Source organism: Barbus barbus (genome assembly GCF_936440315.1).
Source record: "Barbus barbus genome assembly, chromosome: 15".
In the NCBI taxonomy this organism is placed as follows: domain Eukaryota; kingdom Metazoa; phylum Chordata; class Actinopteri; order Cypriniformes; family Cyprinidae; genus Barbus; species Barbus barbus.
Genome location: NC_136743.1, coordinates 4694226 through 4706262, shown reverse-complemented (window position 1 = coordinate 4706262; position 12037 = coordinate 4694226). Strand labels below are relative to the sequence as shown.

Sequence of the window (12037 nt, the reverse complement as noted above, 5' to 3'; positions counted from 1 at the left end):
CTAATTTGGATAAACAATTAAAATATATTTAGTAATTAGCTTCATATAAACCAATGGAAGTTTATATACTTCTGAGGGTCTGTTTTCTGGATTACATTTTATGAGGTTTGTCAAGGGACAGAGTAAAACAGCGACTCTCCTTTTCTTACTGTTAAACAAATGTTGAACTGAGCTCTCAGTGGTGGGAGAGTTATAAAGAGGCTCCTCTGTTTTATTGCACACATATTCAACTTCCTGTTGGTTTTTGTGTTGTTTTTTTTCTCCATTCTGTCACCGAAGGAGTTTTGGTTCCTTGCCGCTGTCGCCTCTGGCTTGTTTAGTTTGGGACGCTTCATTTCCAGCGATATCGTCGACCTGATTGCAAAGACACTATTTAAACTTATTTAAACATTATTTTCCTTTTTTTGATATTGTGCAGTGCTTTGACACAATTTGCATTGTAAAAAGCGCTATATAAAAAAAGGTGACTTGACTGTTTTAAGAATCCAGCATCTGCCATCTTGATGTTTGCTACGATGGATGTAGATCATCTGTTTGCATCCTTCATCCTTTTCCTTATCTCTAGCACAGGTAATAAATTAATAACTATTTACACAATAATTGAAATTTCTAATATTATGTTTTGTCATTTTCTAGTGATGTATAATTTGTGTTATATCTGAAAAAAGCAATTAGGTCAGGGATTACAATGATACGATATATAAAACAACATAAACTGTTCAGGTGAACAGTTAATGGTTGAAATCAGCAATGTGAGAAGAAAATCAGAGTGTGTTATCACAGCATATTAGGGCCTTGTTGAGAAAGAGCAAGAATGTATTTGGAAACATACTACCGCCTATAGCTGACTGCCTGAGAGGTAAGGAAAAATACATTTACCCGAGACTTTTTTATATATCTCTGAAATACATGATTGTATTCTTGAAAACAATATTTTACTGTATTATTGAATAAAATAGTAATCAAAGAAAGAAAAAATGAATAGCCATAATATGGACTATTGTAAATGCTGTGATACTGTGAGATGCTGTGATTTCCTTCTCACATTGCCGATTTCACCATTAGCTGTTCACTGTTTATCTTGTTGTATCATTGCAATCCTTGACCATCAAAACATAGGTTTAGACATCACCTTTTCTGTCTTATCATGTTCAGGAGAAATTATGCAAAATACATAATTTGGTTATGGCAGAACATTAAACAGTTCCATTTCTGAAATATGTAGGGCCGCAAACTATACAAGTGCACCAAGTTTCATGCTTTTCTGAAAAAGGGAACATTATTTTTCACATATCACCAGGATTATTAAGAGGAAAAATGATTTTATTACTTATGAACCCCTATGATTTATTTACTTTTTCCAAATGGTGTGTATACAGGTAAGTTTTATGACATGAAGTAAGTAAGATGGAGGTGTAAAATGTTCTGAACTGACTGTGTGTTTCTCTCTCCTCAGGGTTCAGTGCTGAGATCTCTGTGTTTGTTCAGACAGGAGCTTCTCTTCAACTACAGACACAACAAGTACCAGAGTTTGACGATTTATCCTGGAGTAATGATAAGTCAGAGAATATAGTTAAATATTTTCATATAACTAAAGAAGTAAGACTTCACCCTTCCTACAAGGACAGAGTGGATTTCAATGCTAAAACCTTCTCTCTGACACTGAAGAACATGCAGAAGACAGACAGTGGACTCTACACAGCAAGAATAAGTGGATTAACGAACAAAGATTTTGTCACATACAGAGTATCTGTTATAGGTGAGTCTGATTTCTTTGTGAAATTGAATGTGTTCCTGCATAAAAGTTTATCATTTGTGTTGTGCTTAGATGTGCATGTGATTGTGATCTTGGAGTAAATGTGTGTTTCAGATGCTGTGGAGGCTCCTGTCCTGACTGTGAACTCAAACTGGTTCAGCAGTGACTCCTGTACTGTGAACTTCACATGCAGAGCTCATGAGCTCATGATTAACTCCACCTATCAGAACAACAGATGTTCTCCAGAGGAAGTGGCATCACTTGAGATCCACAATCTCATCCTGGACTGCAGTGAGGAATCCATCATCTGTAACCATAGCAACCCTGTCAGCTGGAAACAAGACAGAATAAACATCACACAGCTCTGTGAAGGTAAATGTCTGTTTCAACATCAATAACTAGTCTTTAGATCTGTTCTTAGTTTACACATTACAAGCTGCATTTTCTCTAATGATTTTTTTAATGATAATTGTTTAACTTTTGTAATAGTGACTGTAAAGTTAAATATGAATAAACTTGATTATTGGAGTTATTTATCTTTTACTTTCCAGAGAATGTCAGCCAACAAACGGCAGACTCCTACATGTTTGTGCTTCTTATTGTGTGTGTTGTTGTGGGAGTGATGGTGTTTGCTGGTTTAATCCTTTACTGTTGCTGTAAAAATAAAACAGGTATGTCCATCTCACAAATACTGAAAAACTGATCTCATATTTATACCTGAAATAGTTTCTTTGGTGCCAAAAGGATGTAGGAATATGAAACTATAGGGTACAATTAGCTACAAGGTTTATTTTGAGGAATAAACAATAACAAAACACATCCTAAATTTGTTTGGTCAATGGGATATTAAATACAGATACATCATTATGTCTATTTTCTTTCTGAGCACAACATAAAGACTCCTTCCAATTCTACAAAAAGCACAAAATTCTTGTTTTAAAAAAGATTTATTGTCAAATATTTGCTTGTTCTGACTGCAATAAATCTTAGTTGTTAGCAATAAATACTCAACTCATTACTTCAAATTTCAGAGATATTTTATTTATAACATGCTTTATGTTGAGAGAAATAGGTTTTTTAAACTCTATATGAAATTCTACAGATAAAACAAAATCAACACAGTCTAATTTGTTTGTTTATACTAGTAAGAGCAGTCTAGTGCATCCAGAATACTGATCAATATTAAAATTATAGGCTGTCATTCTGTGTTACATGAGAGAAATCTCCCCATTTTAAGCCTAAAATCTGACAAGAATCAAATGCAAACAAACACATTTCCACACGACCGGTAGTAAACTAATATTCTGATCTCTCAGATGTCAAACAGGCTGATGATACAGACTATGATGATGTTGAGGTGAGATTCAAATGACCGTTCATCTCTATTCCAGCAGACATCAGATAACTTGACATTCTGTGATGGTTTGTTTTATTTCTCTTCAGACTCTGATTCAGAAGATGACAGGAGATACATGGACCACCGTTACTTACTGTACAGTAGGACGAAACCAAACACTTTCATCTGCCCATCACTGCTGAAGATCAGACTTAACCAAGTTAAAAACACCTTGATGATTAACTGGACTCACCAACAGAGCTCCCAGTCTTAATTTAACTAGCTGTCTTTATGGCACTTTTGAAAAATATACAAGCACTCTTCAGTCAGTTACTGCAGACTGCTTTTGTTATGTAATCCTACTGTTTTTATGATGTTTGAATTTGCCTTACTCGGCCAGGTGTTTCTTAAATGTATTATTAAAAACTTATCCCCCATGGATAAGTACGTTATATTTTGTAATACTTTAATAAACTTGTTCTCTTATTAGCTCTATAATACCTGAAGAATTCATGCAATCTTTACTCTCTTGTTAACCGGTCTCTTTGAATGGCCGTCAACTTTTTTTTTTTTTTTTTTGCAGTTATATGGTGTAGTTACAACATCTACTAGCAGGGGCTAACAAGGTCACGCTATAGAGCCATTGGTGTGGACCTTAATAAATGAATCCCATCTGTGCTAAATCTTTATTTTACAAGCATTACTATAACCAGTACTTTTCACAGTATGCTTGTATGTTGTGTTTGTCCAGTCTGTTTGGTTTATTGTTGGATGCTGGAATGTTTTCTTTGACTGTTTCAAATAATGTATTTTTTATTTTATTTTTTGTTTCTAGTCTTATCTGCAGGAGCAGTTTCTCAAAGAACCATGTGATTTTTCTCATCTGATCGTTATAAAAAGACTTTCTCAATGTAACTTGTTAATATGAAGCACTAAACACCACATTCACTTATTCGCCTGTTTATTATGTATGGTTTTGTTAGCATGAAAACTAATAATTGTCCAGAAGAGGATCATGATGAACACTAAACTGAGCTTGTTGTGGTGGGAGAGCTATAAAGAGGCTGTCTGAGTGTCATTACACAGATATTTAACTTCCTGTTTTAAGAATACAACATCAGCCATCTTGATGTTTGTTAAAATGGCAGTAGATCATCATCTTGCATCATTCATTCTGCTCCTCATCATTAACAAAAGTAATGAAAATTGAAATTCTGAATTCTAAGCCTATGTTTTGTTCATTTCTAGTGCTTTATCTATAATGAGGTTTGTATAAAGCCTGGCTGCAAAAGAATTCTGTCCAGGAAGCTTTTGCTCTGACAGAAATAGAGTCAGAGTGAAACAGAGAAATCTTTGTCAGAGTGAAACCGTGATTCTCCTCTGACTCTGTGACATTTACGAAGAGACTTGAATGTCTTTGCACAGATATTCAACTTCCTGTTTCAAAAATACAACATCAGCTGTATTGATGTTTGCTGCAATGGAAGTAGATATGCTTGCATCCTTTATTCTTCTCCTTATCACTAACACAGTTAAAAACAAAAAAACAATAATTGACATTTTGTAATGCTGTTTTGTCATTTTCTAATGTTTTATCTATTATGACGTTTGTAAAAAGCCATAACATTTAGTCTGCTGTAGTTATGTATCTTATTCAACATGTCTACTTAACATGAACTAAAGTAAGATTGAGGTGTAAAATGTTCTGAACTGACTGTGTGTTTCTCTCTCCTCAGGGTTCAGTGCTGAGATCTCTGTGTTTGTTCAGACACGAGCTTCTCTTCAACTGGATATACAGACACAACAACTACCAGTTTGATCTTTTATCCTGGAGAAATGATAAATCAGAGAATATAGTTAAATGTTTTCATATAACTAAAGAAGTAAGACTTCACTCTTCCTACAAGGACAGAGTGGATTTCAATGATGCAACCTTCTCTCTGACACTGAAGAACATGCAGAAGACCTGTATTAAAGACAATACATAAGCATGATTTATGTTTTTTTTTTGTTGTTGTTTGTTTGTTTGATTTACTTATAATGTGCACATTTAAAAACATTGTCTTAATTTTCAGGATCCGCTTCTGCAAAAACTGCCCCCCAAAAATGTTGCTCATTTAATATTCCTGTATGTTCATAATTGTTGTGTTTACTGTAGATGTGAATGTCTACTGTATCACTGCTGTGAATGTGATTGTGATCTTGGAGTAAATGTGTGTTTCAGATGCTGTGGAGGCTCCTGTCCTGACTGTGAACTCAAACTGGTTCAGCAGTGACTCCTGTACTGTGAACTTCACATGCAGAGCTCATGAGCTCATGATTAACTCCACCTATCAGAACAACAGATGTTCTCCAGAGGAAGTGACATCACAGATCAACACTCTCATACTGGACTGCAGTGAGGAATCCATCATCTGTAACCATAGCAACAATATCAGCTGGAAACAAGACAGAATAAACATCAAACAGTTCTGTGACAGTAAATATCTGTTTTAAAATCAATAACTAGACTTTATCTTCTTGGTTTACACAGGCTGCATTTTCTGATGACTTATTAAGAGATTGTAAACTTACTAGACTAAGTGTTATGATTCCTCTTATTACTGCAATTCCTGCAGAATTCCTGTAGATAGGGAGTACGTGTTATTTAATAAAAATATGATAATATTTTCAGAATGACATTAAAACACCCCCAGCCAGGTGGAGTAAAACGCCCCCAGAGGGCAATGGTCAATTACTGTAGTTATTTTGTTCTGAACATCAAATCCTTTGTTTTTCCAACAGACATATTCTACCTAGTTGGTTGAATCAAAATATTTGATATTTGACTTTATATTTAAAAATTACTTTAAGTTAGCATCAGGTAGCTAGTTAGCTAGCCAGTAAGCATTAGCTAACTTTTTTTTTTTTAAATAGGCTATTATAATTTTGTAATCCATAATTATTTATATGGGGGGGGGGGGGGGGGGGGGGTATTTTTGAGGCGAAATGTTGACGCCTTGTTTCTTCGTCTTTTTAATTTGAACTTTTGTTAAAATTATGATGCACTTGGGGGGTCTTATTTTTCTACATTTTGCTTTTTTAAATAATACATTTAAGATAAATTGGTTGAGGCAATTTTTGAATGATTCTGAATCCATATTGAACATTATTCCCAGTTATATTTTTTCTAAAGTTGGTGGTCTCCCCTTTCTGTTGGTATGTAATTATAATTTTTCTAAATTGCCCATCAAATTATCAAACTTGCTTTTGGCCTGGCACTTAATTTACAAACAATTTTAGTCCCCACAGGTATTTTATTTGGAATAATCAAGACATTCGATACAAAAATAAAACTTATTTTTTTCAGATTGGTTTAATAATAATATTCTTTTGGTTTCTCAACTTCTAAATTCAAATGGTCTCTTGCTTTCCTATTCTTAACTAAATATGGTATACATGTCACCCCTCCTGACTTTGCCAAAGTGATTTGATGCCGTCCCCGGTGGAGTAATTGCACTTTTTAAAAAACTCAGTTAATTCTTGTATTTAACTTAACTTTTTGTATTTCTTGAACACATCCCTGTGAAAAAGCAATAGGAAATATTTGCTTTTTGTCCAGTCCCTCTCTCAGGAATGGAAAGACAGCAGTGAACACACACACACCGTGAACACACACACACCGTGAACACACACACACCGTGAACACACACACAAACAGTAGTGAACACACACACACCGTGAACACACACACAGACAGCAGTGAACACACACACACCGTGAACACACACACAAACAGTAGTGAACACACACACACCGTGAACACACACACAGACAGCAGTGAACACACACACCGTGAACACACACACAGCAGTGAACACACACACACCGTGAACACACACACACACACACACAAACAGTAGTGAACACACACACACCATGAACACACACACACCGTGAACACACACACAAACAATACTGAACACACACACACCATGAGCACACACATACACAGCAGTGAACACACACACCGTGAACATACAAACACACAGCAGTGAACACACACACACACACACACACACAAACAGTAGTGAACACACACACACCATGAACATACACACAGCAGTGAACACACACACACACACACACACAAACAGTAGTGAACACACACACACCATGAACATACACACAGCAGTGAACACACACTCGGAGCAGTGGGCAGCCAGTCTGACTCTCTATCCATTAGACCACGACTACCCCCAGAAAGAAGAAGAAGAAGATGAAGTAAGTGTGGTCCAAATATTTAATTATTAAAGAGTTAAAGAGATATCTTTTACCCTGTAAAACTTTATCTTAAAAAAATGTTTCCTGCGATGGATCCCCTCTGCTCCTTGAGGAGTGGAAGATGAGTCTGTATGTCAATATTTGTCTTTTACATTCTTTTAAGAATGTAAAAGACAAATATTTTTTAATAAATCTATTTATTTTCCTAGCAAAATTTTTTATACATAAATGTCAATTTTTGTTTGTTAAACCTCTATTTTCTATTTTTTGTAAAGACCTGAAATGTTATCTGGATACTATTTCCTCTTCCAGCAATGTCAAAGCCTTAAAATCTCATACGCTGTGCTCAAATTATAATATTTATTCTTCTTTATAATAGCTGTTGGGAAGGTGGGATTTAGTTTTTTTTTTTTTTTTTTTCTCAAATTTAATTTATTGTAATTTATATATTTCCCCTGGCTTAATGTTTAGTTTTTTGGTTATTTTTCCAAGATCTTTGTATATTGTTTATATCAAAGCTATATCTAGTTTTGTTGTTATAATCTGTTTTGATCTGTATCTGTTTATTTTTTGTTTGTAAAAAAAAAAAAAAATTGTGATACACTTTTGTAACATTTTGTTATACTTTTGAATGTTAATTGTTCAATATATACAATTAATAATAATAATAGAAAAAAATATATCTTTGAAAAGATTTTTCTGTTTTTAGTGACCTGTTATGACCATGCATTTCCTATAGGTTTGTGTCTGATGTCAAAAAGAAAAAAAAAACTACAAACTTTTTTTTTTTTTCAAACAAATAATAATCTTCTTCATTTCTTTAATTCTATAGTTTTTAAAATGAGTTTTGTAGAGTGCATTTTCTTCTATTGATTCTTTGAAGTCAATGAAAAGCAGCCTAGCGTAGGTGTTTTTGTGCTCCAGGTGTTCCAGAAGTATGTGAAGCACAATAGCAATGGCATCCTCCGCTGATCTGCTCTCGCGGTATGCAAACTGGTACTGGCCTAGAGCAGGTGGTAAAGCCTTTTTTATGTGTTTCATGACCTGCCGTCCCAGACACTTGGCAGGGATAGGTGTGAGTGCCACAGGCCTGTAGTCATTTAAGCATGTGACATTAGCTATTTTGGGGATAGGAACGATTGTGGCTGCTTTGAAACATGACATGGGACCCATGACTTGGACAGCAACATGTTGAATATGGTTGTGAAGACCTCTGCCAGCTCGGCCGCACAGTCCTTTAGCACCCGGCCCAGCACTCCGTCTGGACCAGATGCCTTCCTGCACTGTAAAAAATGATCGTGATTTAATGGTAAAAAACTGTGAAAATGCTACGGTAAAAACCTGTTACATGGTTAACGGAAACTTCCTGTAAAATGTACAGGGAAAAACCGTAAACTGATGTTCCCAGAATTCCCTGCGTTCCATTTCAAATTCTGTTTGAATTTGACGTTTTTTCTTTGAAATAACTATGTTTCTTCTTAGTTTTTTCTTATCAGTTATGTTTATTAGGGTTGTATGTTACATCTAATGTTGTTAAATTAATGTTTATAGCATATTTCATTTTAAGGAGTCTCACCATGATGGTGTTTAGTGCTTGTATGAATGACACTGCATCTGCACTTTCTGTAAATGCTATTGTTTAAAAATTGCTTGTGATGGGCTTTGGTTCATCATGTGACTTTCAGAATCAGAATCAGAATCAGAAAGAGCTTTATTGCCAAGTGTGTTTGCACACACAAGGAATTTGTCTTGGTGTTATGAGCTTCCAGTACAGAAAGTACAAACATATTGCAGACAACATATAATTAAGGTGATAAAGAACACTAATGAAGAGAATATACAATAATTAAGGATAACAATAGTAATAAAAATAAAAATATACAGAAAAGAGACATGACCATAGACAGAACTGTGAATGTGCATGTGTCCTATGTACAGATGAAGGTTTGATGCGTTATTTACAGATGTACAGTACCGGGGTGTGTTATGTGTTGTTCAGGTGGGATACGGCCTGGGGGAAAAAACTGTTCTTGTTTTTCAAAAAAAACTGTTTCTCATCATCACCTGCATTTGGAGGTTATCAGTGTATTTCAAAAGAACAAAACAGATTTCAGTACTTTAATAGGTTGGTATATTAATATTATATCAGTTAAAGAAATTACGGTATTTAACTGTAAATATAAGTTAAAACCGTAAAACCTAAAACGTTGCTACTGTATTTTATACGGTAGAATTCTGGCAACCACAGCTGCCAGTATTTTACCGTGAATTTGACAGATTTTTTTTTAGAGTGTGGGGTTGATGTTACTAAGGCAGAGTCTCAATTCATGAAGCCTCAGGACAGGTGCAGTGTTGTTGTTGGAGGGCAGCTGGGGCAACAAAGTGTCCTTGTTCTCCCTCTCAAAACGGGCATAAAACAGATTTAATTCCTCTGATAGCGTAGCAGCCCTACTTACAGAAGCAGATGTTTTTCCCTTGTAGTCCGATATTGCCCTAATTCCATCCCACACCTGCCGGGAGTTTGTTGAGGTGTTAAAGTGTCATCAATAACATCAATAACTAGTCTTTATCTCACAAATCAAATCTCTGTTCTTGGTTTACATCAGGGGTAGGCAACGTCGGTCCTGGAATGCAGATGTCCTGCAGCGTTTAGCTCTGACCCTGAAAAAAACCTCACCTGCCTGTAGCCGTAGTAATATGCACAGAGCGCTTTTTAGAACTTCCGAATAAAGATAAGCCAGCTCATGATCTTCCGGTGAAGCTCATTTTATATGTGCTAGTAGCACAGTGCTACATATAGATAGAAACTCTCCTGCCTCATTCTTATCAGAATCCGAGAAAAAAAATAATTGCAACACCGTAAATAATGACAGCGGCATTAACATACAGTTTCATATAATTTTATATGCAGAGTCTTGTAATCCAAAACCCATAACTGTACATTTAAATGCTGACAAATAAACACTATCGTAACTGTTTAGGCAGTCAGGCTAATCTCTTAAATGACGTCGTAATGGTATTCTCGATAATCAATATCTTACCTTCAGAGCCATGAACACATTTTTAAAATCTTATAGCCTTTATTATTTCTCAACTCTGTGCAGTGTAATTCATATTACTAGCCACTCCCTGAGCAAGGCCTACGGTACGCTGGGCATAAGTGAAGTACTGCCAAGTATGGTGACCCATACTCGGAATTCGTGCTCTGCATTTAACCCATCCAACGTGCACACACACACAGCAGTGAACACACACACAGAGCAGTGGGCAGCCAATTATGCTGCAGCGCCCTGGGAGCAGTTGGGGGTTCGGTGCCTTGCTCAAGGGCACCTCAGTCCTGGTATTGAGGGTGGAGAGAGCGCCGGACATTCACTCCCCCCACCTACAATCCCTGACGGCCTGAGACTCGAACGCGCAACCTTTGGATTACGAGTCTGACTCTCTAACCATTAGACCACGACTTCCCCACAGGTGCTAACCGAAGAAGAGCCATAGGTAACAATGTGGAGGCAGCAGAAAAAGCTTCCAGATGGCTCTGGTTGAAGAGGGGAGAGCAGTGGGGGCAGTAGAATGCCACTTGGACACAGGCCCGGGGTCTGATCAGCCTCAGTCGGATCGCCAAGACGAGGGTGTCTGTTGTAAGACCAGAAACACCCAGTGACTCCTGGAAACAACACTGATGATGTGTCCGAAGTCGTGCGTCAGAAGATGTTTTCTGTAAAAAGGTTCACTTTTCATTCATGAAGACAACATGAAGAAATGTGCCAAAAACGTGTCTCGGCGAAAAAAAGTAAAGTCAATATTATTTGTATAGCACTTTTAACAATGCAAATTGTGTCAAAGCAGCTTTACATCGGCTTGATATAAAGCTGAGTGGCTTTATATCAGCTTTACAGCATTAAGACTGGGAGATAAACTGAACAAAATTATAAACGCAACACTTTTGTTTTTACCCCCATTTTTCATGAGCTGAACTCAAAGATCTAAGACTTTTTCTATGTACACAGAAGGCCTATTTCTCTCAAATATTGTTCCCAAATCTGTCTAAATCTGTGTTAGTGAGCACTTCTCCTTTGCCGTGATTATCCATCCACCTCACAGGTGTGGCATATCAAGATGCTGATTAGACAGCATGATTATTGCACAGGTGTGCCTTAGGCTGGCCACAAGAAAAGGCCACTCTAAAATGTGCAGTTTTATCACACAGCACAATGCCACAGATGTCGCAAGTTTTGAGGGAGCGTGCAATTGGCATGCTGACTGCAGGGATGTCCACCAGAGCTGTTCAAGTTTATTTGTATAGCGCTTTTTACAATACAAATCGTTGCAAAGCAGCTCTAAAGGAAATTAAGTTTCCACAATATATTTATATATAGCAGAACCTTAATATATTTAACTTCTGGCAAAATTTGGGAATTCTGTATGTTGTCTGAGCATTGGTATCCTCTGAGGTCCTCTGAGGGGTTGGCATTATCTTTTCTCAGGTGTTCGGTCATCTCAGATCATTTAAGGGTTGGATCCAGACCGAAGCTTCTGTAATTCCTAGTTACCACGGGATGTTAATCAGAAATAGAGAAACAAATAGAGACATAATTAGCGTAGCTGCTGTTCCATCTAAGCAAAAATGATTTGTTCAACCCAAGCTAAAGAATAATAATAATGTACATTTGATCAGATATAAC

General features: G+C 36.4%; 1 protein-coding gene and 1 pseudogene across 2 annotated transcripts; both read left to right on the top strand.

Annotated features, from left to right (window-relative positions):
- Positions 1 to 515: 515 nt before the first annotated feature.
- On the top strand, positions 516 to 3295 carry LOC306880941 (CD48 antigen-like; the record flags this gene model as incomplete). The annotated part of the gene is made up of 5 exons (XM_079434743.1): positions 516 to 570; positions 1457 to 1759; positions 1871 to 2128; positions 3073 to 3113; positions 3200 to 3295. 5 exons carry the CDS (start codon positions 516 to 518, stop codon positions 3293 to 3295), a joined length of 753 nt encoding a protein of 250 aa, XP_079290869.1.
- Positions 3296 to 4233: 938 nt separating this feature from the next.
- Positions 4234 to 5588, top strand: LOC306880939 (annotated as a pseudogene). The gene is made up of 3 exons: positions 4234 to 4288; positions 4829 to 5060; positions 5317 to 5588. The product of its transcript is annotated as an uncharacterized misc_RNA (transcript).
- Positions 5589 to 12037: the final 6449 nt, after the last annotated feature.